The sequence below is a fragment of the Bombina bombina genome, chromosome 2 (genome assembly GCF_027579735.1).
Source record: "Bombina bombina isolate aBomBom1 chromosome 2, aBomBom1.pri, whole genome shotgun sequence".
NCBI classification, from domain to species: Eukaryota; Metazoa; Chordata; class Amphibia; order Anura; family Bombinatoridae; genus Bombina; species Bombina bombina.
In genome coordinates, this window is record NC_069500.1 from 1,187,075,105 (window position 1) to 1,187,095,146 (window position 20,042).

The 20,042-nt window shown below is 37.0% G+C and overlaps 1 protein-coding gene across 1 annotated transcript in view; it reads right to left on the bottom strand.

The window, feature by feature from the left end:
- Positions 1 to 20,042, bottom strand: part of PDLIM3 (PDZ and LIM domain 3) — a 107,667-nt gene that overhangs the window by 43,777 nt on the left and 43,848 nt on the right. Inside the window, exon 2 of the mRNA XM_053703890.1 lies at positions 11,940 to 12,091. Within this exon, the coding sequence (XP_053559865.1) occupies positions 11,940 to 12,091 (152 nt within the window). The remainder of the gene's footprint in view (positions 1 to 11,939; positions 12,092 to 20,042) is intronic.

The window sequence follows — 20,042 nt, forward strand, 5'->3', positions numbered from 1 at the left end:
CCTTTCCCCCGGTGATGTCTGAAATAATCTCTTTCAAATCAGGACCAAACAGTGTTTTACCCTTGAAAGGGATGTTAAGCAATTTTGTCTTGGAAGACACATCCGCTGACCAAGACTTTAGCCAAAGCGCTCTGCGCGCCACGATAGCAAACCCTGAATTTTTCGCCGCTAATCTAGCTAATTGCAAAGCGGCATCTAAAATAAAAGAGTTAGCCAATTTAAGTGGCTGAACTCTGTCCATAACCTCCTCATACGAAGATTCTTTATTGAGCGACTTTTCTAGTTCTTCGAAACAGAAACACTCTGCCGTAGTGACAGGAACAATGCATGAAATTGGTTGTAGAAGGTAACCTTGCTGAACAAACATCTTTTTAAGCAAACCCTCTAATTTTTGCTCTCCAAAAACAACTGCGCATTAGTGGCGCGAAAATGAGGCTCTGCCTATGACTAGAAAAGGCCCCCATCTGAAAAAGGTGTCCAATACAGTGCCTGCCGTTTTTTTACAACAATCCCCAAGATTATAATAACTATTAAGAGTTATAATCTGCCAAATATGCTTAGCAAAGTAATCGTTTTAGCCCAGAAAAATGTCTACCAGTTTTTTAAGCCCTTATAAAGCCCTTTATTCTTTTACTTAATCTAAGAAAATGGCTTACCGGTCCCCATAGGGGAAATGACAGCCTTCCAGCATTACATAGTCTTGTTAGAAATGTGGCCAGTCATACCTCAAGCAGAAAAGTCTGCCAACTGTTTCCCCCAACTGAAGTTACTTCATCTCAACAGTCCTGTGTGGAAACAGCAATCGATTTTAGTAACGTTTGCTAAAATCATCTTCCTCTTACAAACAGAAATCTTCATCTCTTTTCTGTTTCAGAGTAAATAGTACATACCAGCACTATTTTAAAATAACAAACACTTGATTGAAGGATAAAAACTACATTTAAACACCAAAAAACTCTTAACCATCTCCGTGGAGATGTTGCCGGTGCAACGGCAAAGAGAATGACTGGGGTAGGCGGAGCCTAGGAGGGATCATGTGACCAGCTTTGCTGGGCTCTTTGCCATTTCCTGTTGGGGAGGAGAATATCCCACAAGTAAGGATGACGCGGTGGACCGGACACACCTATGTTGGAGAAATTGCTTATATTTTTGGTGTCAATTGTTAGTTATCTTGGCACTACCTGGTAGGCAGTGAGACGATTACCAAAGCAGAATTTAAGAAATCAGGGTGGGAAAAAGAGACTGGACCAAAATATATAATGCACAGGAGATACAAATTTTTTCAAGTTGGAACATAGGATAACACTTTATGGACAAACCCAGCAGAAGTTGATTGGCGTAACCAAGCTTTTAATGTAAAATGAAGGTATGATGCAATCTCCAAACAGTGGCCTGACAAAGTTCCTTTGGCGTGGCATCTGCTTTTAAAACCCATGATGCTGCAACTACTCTTGTTGTGTGTGCCATGAGCTTCTCTGGAACCTGCTCATTCTATTACTTGTAAGATCTGAAAATGACTTGAACAATCCAACTAGAGATGGTAGACTTTGCGGGAACCTGCCCTAAACTAGTACCTTCTAGTAGAAAAAAGAGACAATTCAACTATGAATTAATTGGGCCCTCTTAGCAGAAATGTGAAGGCAAGGGACCACGATACAACAATATAATGGTTTCCCTTGGCGCTCTTGCCTATCAGGAAAGAAGGAAGGCAAAACAATATCTTAACTCCTATAAAAGTAAGACAACTTTTCTCAAGATTATTTCATTCTGATGAAAAATGCTGTATGGCTTCTTCACAGAAAGTTTAATTAGCAGATAAGAGCTAACCAGCCATACACAGCTTTTTTTTCAATGCTAAAAGGCTGTGTATGGCCGAAACTTGTTTGCTGCTCTATCTTTTCTAACTTGCCTCTCCACTATCCTACCTGATGCAGAGGTTCCGGTATATTGGCCAGGACTCTGGGATTAGTGTGATGCTTTCTATTTTAACTTTTTCTGTTTATTTTATCATTCACTCTGCTTTTTTCTGTACTATATAACCTTACCCAGTTGGAGGGTGGTATGTGAGCAGGGTTATTAGATGTGATATTACCTTCTGTTAATGATTTTAATTTATAAATAAAGTCTTTGTAAGCCCCCATACTTTCTCTCTTTTGTGTAATTTAATTGCTTCACAGAAAGTCCCTGTAATTCTGTAGCAAGTCCTACTGATATAATAGCCACTAGAAAAATAGTAAATAGTTAATGTAAGAAACCAGGTACAAACTTCACATAGAGGGCTCGAAAGGAATATCTTTTAATGCTTCAAAGACCAAAAGGAAGATCCTAATATGAAATTGTAGATCTCTTACTTTGTGTTGGAGCACAAAGACTTTAAAAAAAAAAAAAAAAAAAACAGCTAAAAATGTAATCAATTGAGATAGCTTAATATTTGTTGTGAAAGCATAATGTTGGATCATCCAAGAGGAAAAACAGACCCAGTATCCGTAAAAAATAAAAAAATAAATAGTTGGGGGGCGGAGCCAGACAGCTACAAGAGCAGACGTGTTTTTGCTTTGCTCTAATACTTCATAGACAAATATGAACAAAAAAAGTACTAATTTTGGTGACCACGTATATCTTTCTGCTGGTTAAACTTTTGTTCTTTAGCTAGAGGTTAGTTTGATAACTCTGATTAGGTTTGGGGCTCGCTGAATCTATCAGACAGAACCAGGACCTGAGCCTTGGGGGCCTCGAGGCGCAACTGATCACTATCGCAATAGCAGGCCTTTCAAATAAGATCTCTAAATAACAGTGGCAGTTCATCCATCACTGAGTCGATCTACACCTTTAAACATGGAGAACGCAAATACTACAATTTATAACCTGATACTAGAGCTGGATCTGCAGATGTCCAGGGGTTTTGAAGAACTCCGGAGTGTGGTGAGGGATATACGGGCGGAGGAGGTATTTTATACCAAGGCTTCTACCACGGCTGAGGAGCAGTGCAAGTACACGCACTCGAGGCTGGATGAGCTTGCCCATACCGGGAGGAGCGCGTTGGCAGACTTCATGCCTTTTGTTCCCGCTTCTGTAGCGGGGATCGTAGCTGACTGCAGTGTGAAAGAAGATGATTTCAATTGTCACGCAACTAGAGCAGCCGTGAGTGTTGCACCGCGTGGCCAAGCTGCGGCTGACTCCTTGGTGGGGAAAAGGTTTGAGCGACAGACGAGTGTTTTTTCAGACCTATGTGATCGAGACTATGATATCTATCACATAACCGTTAAACCCACCACCATGAGTACAAGTGTGGATTGGCGCTGGGAGAGAGTGGAAGACTTCATCAAGTATTGTGACAGTCCACAACTAATAAAATCCCACACCAGAGCTGATGGCTTCCCTTACCCTGCAGACCATACAATATATGTCTTTAGCAGGGGATTCATACCCGCATATCGGAGCAAGCCTGTCAAATGTGGCATGGGTTAGTTTGAATTTCCCTTGCTACACTATTGAGGACAGCTCAATTCCTCTCAGATCTGATGTATTTGGACATACGAAATTTCAAATGACACAATATTTTGTTGAAAAGTTACATATCTGCTGTACTATATAACATGCATGACAGGACGCCGGAAGGGCTTCCTATGGGGTTGGTTATGAGTTATTTCTGTGTGTTCTGTTTATGCATCCTAACTCCTGTCTGGGTAATTCCCAATTCCTAGTTTATCTAATGTGTGATACTGGTGTTAACTCTTACGGGGCAGCCCTCCATGATGTAGATTGCTCTCTGTTTATATGTGTGTGACCCCAGTTCATCACATTTTGTTCGATGTTGACATTGATGCTCCTTTACACTTACATATACATTATGTATTTAATTTGCCTTCATAACAGCAAGGTTTTTCTTAATGGCACCTTTCTAGCTTAAAAGTTCGCAAACGTTTTAATTCCCTACCAGTAAGCTACCTTGTTCAATTGTCCTATGCTATAGTCTAATTCTACTGCACTAGCTGAAACTATTTATGTGGTAATTTTAAACATATGTTTTCATAGTGGAACTTTACATCGCACTGCAATCATATACATTATCTACGTGTGTGTCTTTGTTCAGGGCGGTAGCCTTTATTGATATGTTAAGATACACCCACTCATTTTTAAACTTGCCTAGCAGTGTGCACATAACAACCACATTACATAGAGAACAAGGACTTTGATATGCATGTTATATTTGTACCAGTCACTAATGTCATCACGGCCTTAATCTCCTCAAAGGTACATGGGTTAATTCGTTCATCATAGTTTGCATCCTGAAATAACACATTAACGTATTATTGAGCTATTCACATTTTAATCCCATATGGTTATCTCTGGAGTCCTATGCAATCACTGTGAACCTTATTCTCCATAGAGGGCTATCCTCCAAATATAACTCCATTAAAAGATATATTGACCTCATCACAACAACATTCCCTAGCTTGAGTAATATAATTAATAGTCTATTTACCCTAAGTGTAAAGGGGAAAATTATTCGTATTTGTAGGTTGATGGCCTAGCATCTCTATGAAGGAGTTTGTTATATTTCACTAACAATATGAAGTCCTATTGTCTGTACCCCCATATTATATAAACAGTTTACGGATTAGAGGTGAATATTAAGAATGTTAAGATATGTTATGTAGGTGTATACTATTATAGCTCTGGCGGCTCCGTGAGAGCTCTCACTTCCCTATACTCTGAGAAGCATATTGATTTGTTTTAACTTAGGCACTAGCTCGTCATTATGCTCTTATACCTATATGTGAATAAGCGCTGTAGTACAGTTAACAATTATATCTACTATATACTACATTCCCTCTGCAGTATAGCCTTCATAGTTAGGCTTTCCTAGATATTAGTAAAATTTCTCCCACTCAAGGTCTCATCACTAATGCTGATATCCGAGACAGAAAGTTTAATTCCCATATACTCCCCTTGACCTGTGTTATATAAGTTGTTACAAAGAGATGTCTCTTGTACTTTTCTCTTCGTGCCCTAACATGTATACCATTTCCTAATAGTCTCATAGTTTTATTTATTTTATTTTCGGGCAAAATATACTATATATTTTATGTTAATCAGCAGAGTAGCCTTTAGCCACTATTTAGCTACTTCACCTAGCGTTAAGATGTCACTTTGCCCCACTACATACTTTTAAGTAGACTAATTCCCTAAGGCATATCTGATTTATCTTTTTAGTAATCCAGCTGCCAGGCCTATGGTCTCTACATTTGGGTACTCCTAAGTTCACTCCAGATGCCCTATGCTACTTACATTTATAGTTGGCTCCGCCCTCCCACCCACCCCCTTCTCCTATACATATAGCGGTGCTTACCCGCTGAATATCCCCTTCCCCCTATATATCTCAGCCCAAGAGTGGCTGATACTTTTTTGAACCCTCCACAGGCTGATATTTTGGTAATAGGTAGTATTTTATTAGAATGTGGAGTTCATACGCTGATAATATAAAAAGAAGTTATGTTTCATCTCGCCAAAGATATTGTCTATCTTCATAACCAGACTTGAAATGTATTTTTTTCTTGCTGTATGTGCATATTGCTTTCCTTAATAATGCCTTTGTATAGACATTGTATTATTCTTTTTGTTGTAACTTTTGCCTTAGGGCGAGTCCTTGTTTAGATGATATATGCTTTAACTTCAATAAAAAAATTATTTAAAAAAAAAATAAAATAAATAGTTGTTGGTTTCTAACAGATTTACAAGAGTTTTTGAAACCCTAAAGCTGAAAATGAAAGTGCTGCATGATGATTTCAGCAACCATGCCTTCAACCTAAAACTCTATGGGTCTGGATGCAACAGGGGATCCTGAAGCAGCATGTCCCGTGATATTGAAAGTATTTATAGAGGTTGAATTGTCAGCATTTGCACTAGAGGGAACCAAGGAAAAAACATTTTGCCTTTTCTTTTAGGATTCTGTTCAGTAGATAAGGAATGAAAGGGATTAGTAAAACACATAAACTAGACTGAACTCCCAAGACAGAGAATCCACCCATAGAGCTTGAACATCTGGGTAATACTGAAATATTGTGGAACATGTTGATTTAGACTGGATGCCATAGACCCACTTGTAAATAATCTTCAGGAAAAGCTGATTGTGGAGCTGCCATTCTGTTAGTAAGACCTGCTTCATGCTGAGTAAGTCTGCCCTGATATTCATAGCACATAAAATGTGAATGTCTATCAAAAGCTGAAAATTGCTTTGAGGACCCCACGCAAAAATTGGAGAGATCTGACTGACTTCTTGTTTGTCCATTGCAGTAGGATCCAATCTGGCTCTAGCAGGAGTAGTCTTCTGGACAGATTCAAATTCTGAATCCACTAAAAAAGACCCTCTTCAGTTCAGCCCGAAAAGGGGGTATGCAACGGGAAAAGAGCCAGATGTCTCTAGAAATGACAGAGAATAATACTGGAAACACATATCCTCCTGCTTGCTCAAAAGCTTCTTATGAACTGAAATATGACCACCAATTTCAAAGATTCACTAGCGAGTGGTGATATACCAAACCAATAAGAAAATATTGTCCAAATGTCTACATTTGAAAAAGCTGCCTCTAAGCAGAGGCACCTGAACAAGTAAATAGAACTGTTTATTAAACATTTAGAACCAAAATGGAAAACCATTTCTCTTGGCCCTAGTCAAGAACTGAGAATCTCAATCTTGAAAGTGAAGAGGAACCTTACCTAGAGGAAAAAATCTTGCAATGCTGCATCATCATATGGGGCATGAATACCAGAAAAGAGCCCACCCACATCCAATATAATACATTATCATACCCATAACACATATACCGCTAATCTTCAAAACGAATACAATTACAAGTTATTAGTCTCAGTCTAATACAATAACTTAAATACGTAAGTACTAGACTTACCTAAGAATCACAGCTATCTAAGCCCTCATTGGAGGCAAATCAGGTTTTCCCTCACACCTCCTAGCATATTACACTGCCGGAGAACGTCCCTCAAATGTGCGTACACACAAGCATCACTGAAAGGGAGGGGAGGAGTGTCTTATCACAAATGCTCAAAAACACCATATAAATAAACAATATAGATAAATTAATAAATAAAAGTAAATAAACTAGGACAAAGGTTAGTAAAATGTAGTAACAAAAAGATACACATAAAGTAAGGTAATCATCTCTACTATCCCCAGCACCAATGTAAATAACACATAAATCCACAGATTATCACTTACAACTCACTAGCAATTGTCTGGTATACATAATATTGTAGTCTAACTGAAAAGGGCTGGTACGCCTAAACGTATGTAAACCACATATCGACCCTCAAACGTGCCTTTATATATCATACACCTAATAACATCACATTTGTAATAATTGTAATATAACCTACTCAATATAGCATCAACCCTAATCTCACTGCAAGACTATCAGGGGTATATCATTCTTAACATCTTAGGATAACCAGGGAAAAACTATCACACAATAGTAACTAAATAAACTAAATAGACTAAATAAACAGTAAAAGAAATAGAACTAAAGAAAAATAGAAAATTTAAAAAGAAATTAAAATTAAAATAAATTGAAAACAAATTAAAAATAGATTAAAAATAAAATAAAAACTTGAAACTTGAAAAATAAAAGTAAAATTAAAAACAATAAAAATAAATTAAAATATATAAAAAATTTTAGAAAAAAATGTAATATAGAAAAATAAAATCAACCAATAGTACTATAGTGATCGTAAAGCTTCAGTGTAATAAAAAAAAACTGTGTCAGTCTATGCTTGCATTCAAACCATTAGGCTGTAGAGTTTCCAAAAGATGTATCCAACCTGCTGCGACTTGCAGTAGTTTACGGTTCCTATTACCAGCTTGCCTAAAGGGGGAGACGATCTATAGGTAAGAATCTCAAGTCTGTTGTTTATCCAGAAAGTGTCGAGCAAATGGTTGGTCAGTTTGATTAGTGTGTTCAGCTGTTCTTATGGCATACCTATGATTCACCAATTGGATTTTTGATATCATCAGAAGTCTTTCAAATGCAGAAGCATACACAAATGCAGCTTAATAAATAAACTATTAATTTAGTGGAGCAAGTGAGATGGTATTTAATCATAAACTTTTCATTAGTGTGTGGATGTCTGAAACACATAGCTTGCATCATAGAGCTGCAAGTGGTGCAGCTAGGACATCTATAACAGCCTAATTTCTTAGTCCATAATAAGAAGGTTTTTTTTTATGATAGCAGTGAATTGGGTCAGTAATCATAAGCACATCTATGAGGATGCAGCCCAGTCTGTAACCAACCAATGGGGTTTCCCAAACATTGAAGGGTAAGGACCTGTCAGGATTCAAAATATTCCAATGTTTCTTAATTATGTCTCCTATAGGGGCAATTGTCGGATGGTAGGTAGTAACCATTGTTGCTTGTTTGGTTGATCTCTAGAATTATCAGAATCTAACAGTCCTTGTTGGGTCACATTAGCCAGTTTTTTCTTGGCTGTATCCACTGCCACATATGCATATCCACACCTCCTAAACTTCTCCGCCATTGAATCCAATTGTAACAAGGCCTTTTGGGAATTGCTGTTACTGCAAATCACTTGATTAATTTGTGCAGCAGGAATATCATCTATGTATCGCTTAAAATAAATGACTCATGAATGATCAAAAAACCTGCATCACTTAAGTTTCATAGTATTCCATGAATAGATTTGCATACAATGGGGCCATATTGGATCCTATCGCATTGACAAATATTTGTTGAAAGCATATGGATTTAAACTTGAAGTAGTTGAATGTTAAACAAATCTCCGTTATTGAGATCAGATAATCCACATCTGGACCAACATAACGGTAGTGTGAAAAAATCCTTTTTAGTATAATTCAAACCATCTTGGTGAGGTGTGATAGTATATAGGCTGGTGCCCCCAATGAAGATAACACCTTAATCATATCAGTAGAATCCCTTACATATGATCCCATGTTCGTCACCAGGGGTTGTAAAAATTTATCCAACCATATAGCTAGAGGTTGTAGGATAAAACCCTTTGCAGAAAAAATAGGTCATCCAGATGGTTTATGTAAATGTTTATGTATCTTAAGAATTGTATACAATATGGGGCATACTGGAAATTTCACCTGTAGCCATTCACGTCTCCTTATCAAACCATCCTGCATGAAAGCCCTGTAAAATGATAGTCAATGTCACATTGAAACCTTAGGCCATGATCACATGTAAGTTGCTTATATACCACTTGATCTCCTAACTGTATTAAAATCTTCTCTGTAATCAGGATAGTTCATTACAACAATGGCACCATCTTTTTCCACTGTGCGTATTACTATATTAGGGTGTTTTGATAATGACCTAATGGCAATCCACTCTTCCTTCATGAGATTTTGTCTGAACTTAGTTATTAAGTTGGGTTGGATCTCCTGCGATACCATACGTATATAAGTCTTAATACTAGCACTGGTTTGACTAGGTTCAAATTTGCTCTTGACCTTAAACTTACTGTCAGGATTCTTGCCAGGTTCTCCCTTCTATTCATCTTGGTACATTCCACTTCCCCTTTAAATTCTAAGCACACCCTCTCTTGGGTGCTTTGAATTTTGTTTAGTTGTTTCAGCAAGCAAGCATCATCTAAGCTATCAAGCTTTCCTTATTACCAAATACCTGGAAGGAAGTTTCATGCTCAAATTACTACTTCATTTTTTACAAGCCTGCAGATCCTATCCTGTGGATTTACCTATATTAATGATTTAAGTTTGGTTTGCAGTTTAACATTTGTTAGACTTTTCAGCTGTTTAATTGCAGTGCTGCAGCGTCTATATTTCAGCGTCTCCATGTCAGCCTCACAGAGTTGAGTGCTACTAATTTCCTGTGTCAGATTTCAGCCTTACTTACCTTAGAACTCTCTCCGGATTATTCTAAAGAGGAGGTACAGTAATTACAAGCATTTCTTTTTCATCTTCGGAATTACCGGACATTGTAAAACTTCACTTATCAAACTAGACTGCTTAGTAATATTAGGGAATTTGGCTCCACCCCTTTTTACCGCTTCATTGTCAAATATCTGAAACATTTTGTCTGTTTCAAACCTGATCAGATAGTCTGTTGCAATATCATAATTCTTAACTTTGTATCTGAATTGCTTATTAAGCGGATCAGCATTTCCACTCCTATATATTTGGATTAAAGACACCATTGACACATTTATTCTGTTTCCTCCATAGTAGTCTATTGTCGTCATAGGTACAACTAACAAACTAAGGGATAATTTTTAACTAACTGTACTGCAGTTGTGATCCTAATTGTTCCTGTGATCAGATCCTTACACTTACGTAGGTCTTTTTCACCTATACTTAATTAAAAATGTTCCTTTAGTTTCAAATTCCGCTGAAACTTTTGAATGTCAAACCATTAGTTGAAATCATTCAGTTTAGAGAGTCTTGCAGTGAGATTAGGGTTGATGCTATATTGAATAGGTTATATTACAATTATTACAATTGCAATGTTAGTAGGTGTATGATATATAAAGGCAGGTTCAAGGGTCGATATGTGGCTTACATATGTTTAGCATACCAAATCCTTTTCAGTTACACTACAATATTGTGTATAGCAGACAATTGCTTGTGAGTTGTAAGTGATTTGTGGATTTATGTGTTATTTATATTTGTGCTGGGGTTAGTAGAGATGATTACCTTACTTTATGTGTATCTTTTTCGTTACTTCATATTACTAACCTTTGTCCCAGTTTGTTTACTAATTTATTTATTAATTTATCTATATAATTTATTTATATGATGTTTTTGGGCATTTGAGAGGCAGTCTCTGGCAGTGCAATATGCTTGCCGGTGGGAGTGACAACCTGATTTGCCTCTGATGATGGTTTAGAAAGCTGTGACTCTTTGTTAAGTCTAGTACTATGGTATTTAAGTTCTTGCGTTAGACTGAGACTCTGGTCTGTGATTGTGTTAGTTTTGAAGATTAGTGGTATACGTATTATGGGTATGATACTGTATTATGTTGGATGTGGGCAGACTCTTTCCTGGTATTCATGCCCCATATGATGCAGCTTTGCTTTTGGAGTTGAGATTGGTGTTTCAGAATGATGCTGCATATGTTTGGGAATGTGTAATATTCTATGAGCCCTTTTCCCCGTGAGTGGTGTGCAGCAAGTGTAGCGTGTGTTGACTGATTTGCTTATTTATATGTAAGGTAGGTGTTTATACCGAATACGAGTTTATATGAATTACAAGACATCTAAGTATCCCTGAACTGTAGACACTTTATATATTGACTTTTAGATAAGTATTACGAGATGGATTACAGTTAAAGTTGATATACTGTGTAAACACTGTGTTTTGACACTGATGTGATAATCATGCACACACTTTGCACTGTGATATCTTAATGCATAATTCAAATTGGTTGGTTGTTGTTGTGGGGGTGGGGTTTGTATTTATATTTCAATTTGTTCACTATATTTTTGTCTGAGGAAGGGGTGCACTACACATTAAACGTCACAATAAACCACCATATGTGTTAAATCCATAGAGTGCTGTTTTCTACTGTGAATATATATATATATCTTTAGATGGGAGTAGGTTAAATCACTTCTGGGTGAATTTGATTTCCTAGCGACAAAAAGCATAGTGGAGGATTTTAATCTCACTTTTCACCTCCCAATAATTGTAAAACGTGTTATATATATTACTGTGCTGTCACTCAAGCAGACATATTCATTGATAACCAGCCTTGCCTACTTGGATAAAGTTAACTATGTTAATTATGGGATTTGGAAGTCTGGTTAACAGTTAAATGATGCTGCAGATTTGTTTTTGTTTTGGCATCTGTTTCTAAATTTGATTTTCCCTCAGATTAGCCTCATGAACTGCAGTTATTCCTAATGAAGTATTTATAGGCATATACCTGTCAATCTGCAGACAGAGTTGATCTGTTGCTGCTTTGATTCTGTCCTGCGCCTCAGCATGTGTCAAATTGTCTGTGCTGTAACCATCAATTCCAAGAATCACATCACCAGGACACAAGTTTGCCAAAGAAGATTTACTTCCAGGAGTTATCTGAAAAAATACAAGACAAACATGACAAATCATCCTTTAACTAAATGTCTACCTCTTCACATGATTATGATGCTGCTGATTAATATTATTAATAAAAAATACATAAAATAATGCATAATATATTGTATATTATTATATATAAGTTATTTATCATTATATAGGATCATAAACATAATATTACTTCTAAAATATTATTTAAAAATATTTAACAAAGTAGTATATGGAGTTATTGAACAATATAATGGTATTCTTTTATAGGTAATAATAGGTAATAATACCCCATACCCCAACACTCCAATATTCTCCTATCTTGTTTAAAAAATAAAAATAAATACAGTGTGGGACTTGCACAGAGCAACCATTCACATAGTTAAGCCCTCCTCATCAACTTTAAGATGGAAAATGCTCAAGAAAGTATTCCTTCATTTCTGTGAGTGACAAAATGCGGGACTGTCCCACCAAAACTGGTTCGGTTGAGATCTACTTTACACTGTTAATCAAAATATATATAACTCACAAACATTTTAGAAGACGACCATATACTGTGCAAAAGTTTCAGGGAGGTGTGATAAAAGGCTGTAAAAGTAAGAGAATGCTTTCAAAAACAGAATTGTTAATAGTTTATTTTTATCAATGCAAAGAAAATGCAAAGTGAGTGAACAGAAGAAAAATCTAAAAGAAATTAATATTTGCTGTGACCTCCCTTTGCCTTCAAAACATAAATTTTTCTAGGTACAGTTGCACAGAATTTAAGGAACTCGGCAGGTAGATTGTTCCAAACATCTTGGAGAACTAACCACATTTCTTCTGAGGATTTAGGCAGCCTCAGTTGTTTCTGTCTCTTCATGTAATCCCAGACAAACAAATGATGTTGAGATCAGGGCTCTGTGGGGGCCATAGCATCATTTCCAGGATTCCTTGTTCTACTTTAGACTGAAGACAGGTGTTAATGACTTTGGCTGTATGTTTGGGGCCATTGTAATGCTGCAGAATAAATTTAGGGACAATTAGATGCCTTCTTGATGGTATTGCATGATAGAAAAATATTTGCCTGTACTTCTCAGCATTCTGACCAAATACCCAACTCTGTTTGCAGAAATGCAGCCCCAAACCTGCAAGGATCATCCACCATGCTTCACTATTACCTGCAGAAGCTCATTCTTATATAGGCATAGATATACTGTATATTTTATAATAAATAATACTTTATACATAGAATACATATATATATATATATATATATATATATATATATATATATGTAAAAATAAAAAGAACATATTCTTCTATGTGAAGAACATTGGAATGTGAAATATTAATAACTCACTTTGGGTTTAGTACAGTTGGTCTAACGCGGTGTCTGGTTAGCCCGCAAGTGAAAAGTGTTTTAAAAGCATGCTGCATTGTAGTCTAAGGGGTCGATTTGTTAAGCAGTGGATGTTGCATCAATGTCTCATCGTTTCTAGTCCACCAGAAACGGAAGTTAAGAAGCAGCGGTTGAAAGCCTGCTGCTCCTTAACTTCTCTGCCACATTTTAGGTGGCAGACTGAAATCATCCAGATATGATTGGGATGATTGACGTCCCCTGTGCAGGTTTACCTAGAAGAATTGATGTTGTTTTTATGGCAATGGGTGGTTACACTAAATATTGATTTGATTTTTTCTTTAGTTAACTCACAATAAAATCACCTAGATTACGAGTTTTGCGCTAAACAAGGTGCGAAACTAACGCCAAAAAGTTGCGTTATTTCACTCTCCATATTGCTGCCATTATGAGTTACTGAAAAGTCTCCTTGTGTGTGCGATATGGTGGCGTTAAGTTCCATACCGCCCAAAATCCAAGGGCTGCTTTGATGTGCTCATGCACGCTTTTTCCTATAGACATCAATGGGGAGAGAGTGCTAGAAAAAACACTAACACCTGAAGTGTGGAATGAAAAATCTCTGTAACGCAGCTCCATTGATTATGTTTAAGGGGAAAAAAAAGTTATGTTTAAACCTAACACCCAACCCCAAGTCCAAACACCCGTAATCTGCTGCCCCCGACATTGCCGACACCTAAATAAAGTCATCAACCCCTATTCCGCTGCTCCCCGACATCGTCGACACTATAATAAAGTTATTAACCCCTATTCGGCCGTTCCCGACACCTAAATAAAGTTATTAACCCCTATTCCGCTGCTCCCTGACATCGTTGACACTATAATAAAGTTATTAACCCCTATTTGGCCGTTCCCGACATCGCCGACACCTAAATAAAGTTATTAACCCCTATTCCGCCGCTCCCGACATCGCCTACACTATAATAAAGCTATTAACTCCTAATTCGCCATTCCCTGACATCACCGACACTATAATAGTTATTAACCCCTAAACCTCCACATCGCCGCCATAAAATAAACTCATTAATCCCTAAACCGCCAGCCTCCCCACATTGCAAAACACTAAATTAAACTATTAACCCCTAAACCTAACACCCCCCTAACTTTAAATTAAAATTACAATATAACTACTGTATCTTTAAATAAATAAAAACTTACCTGTAAAATAAAAATAAACCTAACATTCAGCTCTTTTACAAAAGCCCAAAGCCCTAATTTAAAAAAAAAAAAAAAACACCCCAAAAAAAAAAAAAAAAATAAAATAAAAACTAACACTAACGTCTTCTATCTTCATCCCGGCGGAGCGGAGCTATCATGGAGGCTGATCCCATCCTGCGCAAGGTAGCCGTTTCACAATGGCGTACCTTGCATTCCTGTTTGCTGATTTGATTCTTCAAATTCAAATCAGCCAATAGGATGAGAGCTTCTGAAATCCTAATGGTGGTTCAAAACAGCCAATAGGATGAGAGCTACTAAAATCCTACTGGCTGATTTGAACAGCCAATAGGATTTCAGAAGCTCTCATCCTATTGGCTGATTTGAATTTAAAGAATCAAATCAGCCAATAGGAATGCAAGGAACGCCATTTTGAAACAACTACCTTGCATTCAATTTCAGTGTATGGCGGTGACCATATGAAGAGGACGCTCTACGCAGGATGGGATCAGCTTCCAGGATAGCTCCGCGCCCCTGGGATGAAGATAGAAGACGTCCCCTGGATAGATGAAGGTGTCGCCACCTGGATGAAGACTTCTCACCGCCTGGATGGAGATGGATGTCCGGACTGAATGCCCTTTTAAGGGCAGTGAAAAAGAGCTGAATGCCGTTTTAAGGGCAATGCCCATACAGATGCCCCTTTAGGGGCAATGGGTAGCTTAGGTTTTTTTTAGAGTTAGATTTTTTATTTTGGGGGTTGGTTGGGAGGTGGTTTTACTGTTGGAGGGACTTTGTATTTTTTTTACAGGTAAAAGAGTAAATGCCCTTTTAAGGGCAGTGAAAAAGAGCTGAATGCCCTTTTAAGGGCAATGCCCATACAAATGCCCCTTTAGGGGCAATGGGTAGCTTAGGTTTTTTTTAGAGTTAGGTTTTTTATTTTGGGGGGTTGGTTGGGAGTTGGGTTTTACTGTTGGGGGGACTTTGTATTTTTTTTACAGGTAAAAGAGCTGTTAAACCTTTAAGGACTATTTGTAGTTTATTGTAGGCTAGGGGCTGATTTTATTTTGGGGGGCTTTTATATTTTTAAAGGACTATTAGATTAGGTGTAATTGTTTTTATTTTTGATAATTTTGTTTATTGTTTTTTGTAATTTAGTGTTTATTATTTTTTCTAATTTAAGATTTAATTTTTTTCGTAGTGTTAGGTTTTTTAAATTTGTAATTTAGATTTTTAATTGGTAGTATTTTTTTCATTTTATTAGAATAGTAATGTTAGGTTAGTTTATAGTTTAATGTTAGGTTTATTTTTATTTCACAGGTAAGTTTTTATTTATTAGATAGTTATATTGTAATTTTAATTTTAAGTTAGGGGGGTGTTAGGTTTAGCGGTTATTAGTTTAATTTAGTGTTTTGCGATGTGGGGGGCTGGAGGTTTAGGGGTTAATAAGTTTATTTAGTGGCGGCGATGTGGGAGGTCGGAGGTTTAGGGATTAATAACTTTATTATAGTGTTGGCGATGTCGGGGAGCGGTGGATTAGGGGTTAATAGCTTTATTATAGTGAAGGCGATGTCGGGGAGCGGCAGATTAGGAGTTAATAACTTTATTATAGTGTTGGCGATGTGGGTGGGCGGCAGATTATGGGTTAATAGGTTTATTTATTAGTCGCGATGTGGGTGGGTGACGGATTAGGGGTTAATAAGTTTAATATAGTGTTTGCAATGCAGGGGCAGCGGTTTAGGGGTTAATAGGTAGTTTATGGGTGTTAGCGTACTTTGTAACAGTTTAGTTATGAGTTTTGTGAAACATTTTTGTTTTTCGCAAAATCCATAACTAATGCTCTCAGATGGCTGGTGTCGGCATAGGCTGTAACGCAAGCATTTTAGCCAGACCGCACAACCTGTAATACCGGCGCTATGAAAATCCCACACAAAAACGCTGGGGGGCTGTTTTTATTTTTTTTGGTGGGGGGGGCTTTTTTATTTTTATAGGGCTATTAGATTAGCTGTAATTGTTTTTATTTTTGATAATTTTGTTTATTGTTTTTCGTAATTTAGTGTTTATTATTTTTTCTAATTTAAGATTTTTAATTTTATTTTGTAGTGCTAGGTTTTATTAAATTTGTAATTTAGATTTTTAATTGGTAGTATTTTTTTTATTTTATTAGAATAGTAATGTTAGGTTAATTTATAGTTTAATGTTAGGTTTATTTTTATTTCACAGGTAAGTTTTTATTTATTAGATAGTTATATTGTAATTTTAATTTTAAGTTAGGGGGTCTTAGGTTTAGGGGTTAATAGTTTAATTTAGTGTTTCTTTCATGTAATTGGCAAGAGTCCATGAGCTAATCCTACCAGGAGGGGCAAAGTTTCCCAAACCTCAAAATGCCTATAAAGACACCCCTCCACACACCCACAATTCAGTTTTACAAACTTTGCCTCCTATGGAGGTGGTGAAATAAGTTTGTGCTTGATTTTCTTCTGTGATATGTGCTTCTCAGCATTTTTAAGCCCGATTCCTCTCAGAGTACAGTGTTTGTCAGAGGGATGTGAAGAGAGTATCACCTATTGATTCTATGGTTTTCCTCACGGGAAATCTTTTCAAAGGTTGTCTGTTATCGGTCGTAGAGATTCATCTCCTACCTCCTTTTTCAGATCGACGATAAACTCTCATATTCCATTACCTCTACTGATACTTTTTCAGTACTGGTTTGGCTATCTGCTATATGCGGATGGGTTTCTTTCGGTAATTATGTTTTCCTTACTTAAGACACTCAACTATGGTTTGGCACTTTATGTATTAATATAAAGTTTTAAATATATGTATTGTACTTATATTTGCCATGAGTCAGGTTTATGTATATTTCCTTTTGCAGACTATCAATTTCAAAATTGGGAAACATATTTAGGAAGCTATTTTTTCTTACCTGGGGTATATAGTCTTTTCTTCAAATTTGACTGCTTTTTCATTAATTTTCGCTGACAAAATTAGGTTTGCAAGGTCGCAAAGTTATGAGTTTTATGTAACAGTTGTCATGATAAGCTTTTACATGCAGAGAATGTATCCATCAGTACTAGTACAATGCCTGTTGTTCCTTCAACATCTAATGTACATGATATCCCTGTGAATATAAAAGATTTTATTGCTGATGCGATTCAGAAGGCTTTGTCTGCTATCCCACCTTCTAATAAACGTAAAAGGTCTTTTAAAATTTCTCATAAAGTTGATGAAATTTCAAATGACCGACAACATACTGAATTATCGTCCTCTGATGAGGATCTATCTGGTACAGAAGATCCTACCTCAGATATTGACACTGACAAATCTACTTATCTCTTTAAGATGGAGTATATTCGTTCCTTGTTAAAAGAGGTGTTGATTACTTTGGATATTGAGGAAACTAGTCCTCTTGATACTAAAACTAGTAAACGTTTAAATTCTGTTTATAAACCTCCTGTGGTTACTCCAGAGGTTTTTCCAGTTCCTGATGCTATTTCTGATATGATTTCAAAGGAATGTAATAGGCCTGGTACTTCTTTTATTCCTTCTTCTAGGTTTAAAAAGTTGTATCCTTTGCCAGCAGTTAGGTTGGAGTTTTGGGAAAAAATCCCCAAAGTTGATGGGGCTATTTCTACTCTTGCCAAACGTACTACTATTCCTATGGAAGATAGTACTTCTTTTAAAGGACCCTAGATAGGAAACTTGAATCTTATCTAAGGAAAGCTTATTTATTTTCTGGCTACATTCTTAGGCCTGCTATATCCATGGCTGATGTTGCAGCTGCATCAACTTTTTGGTTGGAAAGCTTAGCACAACAGGAAACAGGTCCTGATTTGTCTAGCATTGTTCGCTTGCTTCAACATGCTAATCATTTTATCTGTGATGCTATTTTTGATATCATCAATAATGATGTTAAATCTATGTCTTTAGCTATTTTAGCTAGAAGAGCTTTGTGGCTCAAATATTGGAATGCTGACATGGTATCTAAGTCTAGATTACTATCTCTTTCTTTCCAAGTTAACAAATTATTTGGTTCTCAGTTGGACTCAATTATTTCAACTGTCACTGGGGGGGGGGGAGGGAGTTTTTTAGCTCAGGATAAAAGATCTAAGGGTTTTCGTTCTTTTCGATAGAATAAGGAACAGAAAGCCAATCCTTCCCCCAAAGAAATCTGGTTCCAATTGGAAACCTTCTTCAACCAGCCCCCAAGTCTGCATGAAGGTGCGGCCCTCATTCCAGCTCAGCTGGTGAAGGGCAGATTAAAAAATGTTCAAGACATTTGGGCAGATTCTGTCCAAAATCAATGGATTCAGAGTATTGTCTCTCAAGGTTATCGAACAGGTTTCAGAGTAAGACCTTCTGTGAGAAGATTTTTTCTCTCACATGTTCCAACAAATCCAGTGAAGGCTCAGGCTTTTCTGAAGTGTGTTTCAGATCTAGAGCTTTCAGGGGTTATCATACCAGTTCCATTTCAGGAACAGGGTTTGGGGTTTTATTCAAATCTATTCATTGTCCCTAAAAAAGAAAATTAATTCAGGCCAGTTCTGGATCTGAAAATTTTGAATCATTTTGTAAGAGTGCCAACTTTCAAAATGGTGACTATAAGGACTATTCTGCCTTTTGCTCAGCAAGGTCATTATACGTCCACGATAGACTTGCAGGATGCATATCTTCATATTCCGATTCACCCAGACCACTATCGGTTTATGAGATTCTCTTTTCTAGACAAGCATTACCAATTTGTCGCTCTTCCATTTGGCCTATCGACAGCTCCAAGAATTTTTTCAAAGGTTATCGGTGCCCTACTCTCTGTAATCAGAGAACAGGGTATTGCGGGGTTTCCTTATTTGGACGATATCTTGCTACTAGCTCAGTGTTTACATTATGCCGAATCTCACATGAATCAACTAGTGTTGTTTCTTCAAAGACATGGTTGGATGTTCAATTTACCAAAAAGTTCCTTGATTCCTCAGATAATGTTCACCTTTTTAGGTTTCCAGATATATTCAGTGTCCATAACTCTGTCTCTAACAGACAAGAGACAAAAAAAAATTGGTTTCAGCTTGTCGAAACCTTTAGTCTCAATCATTCCCTTCAGTGGCTATGTGCATAGACGTTTTAGGTCTCATGACTGCAGCATCGGACGCGATCCCCTTTGCTCGTTTTCATTTGAGACCTCTTCAGCTTTGTTTGCTGAATCAATGGTGCAGGTATTATACAAAGATATCACAATTAATCTCTTTAAATCCCAATGTTCGACTCTCTCTGACTTGGTGGTCAGATCACCATCGTATAGTTCAAGAGGCTTCTTTTGTTCGTCCAAACTGGACTGTAATCACAACAGATGCAAGTCTTTCAGGTTGGGGAGCTGTCTGGGGATCTCTGACGGCACAAGGGGTTTGGAAATCTCAAGAGGCG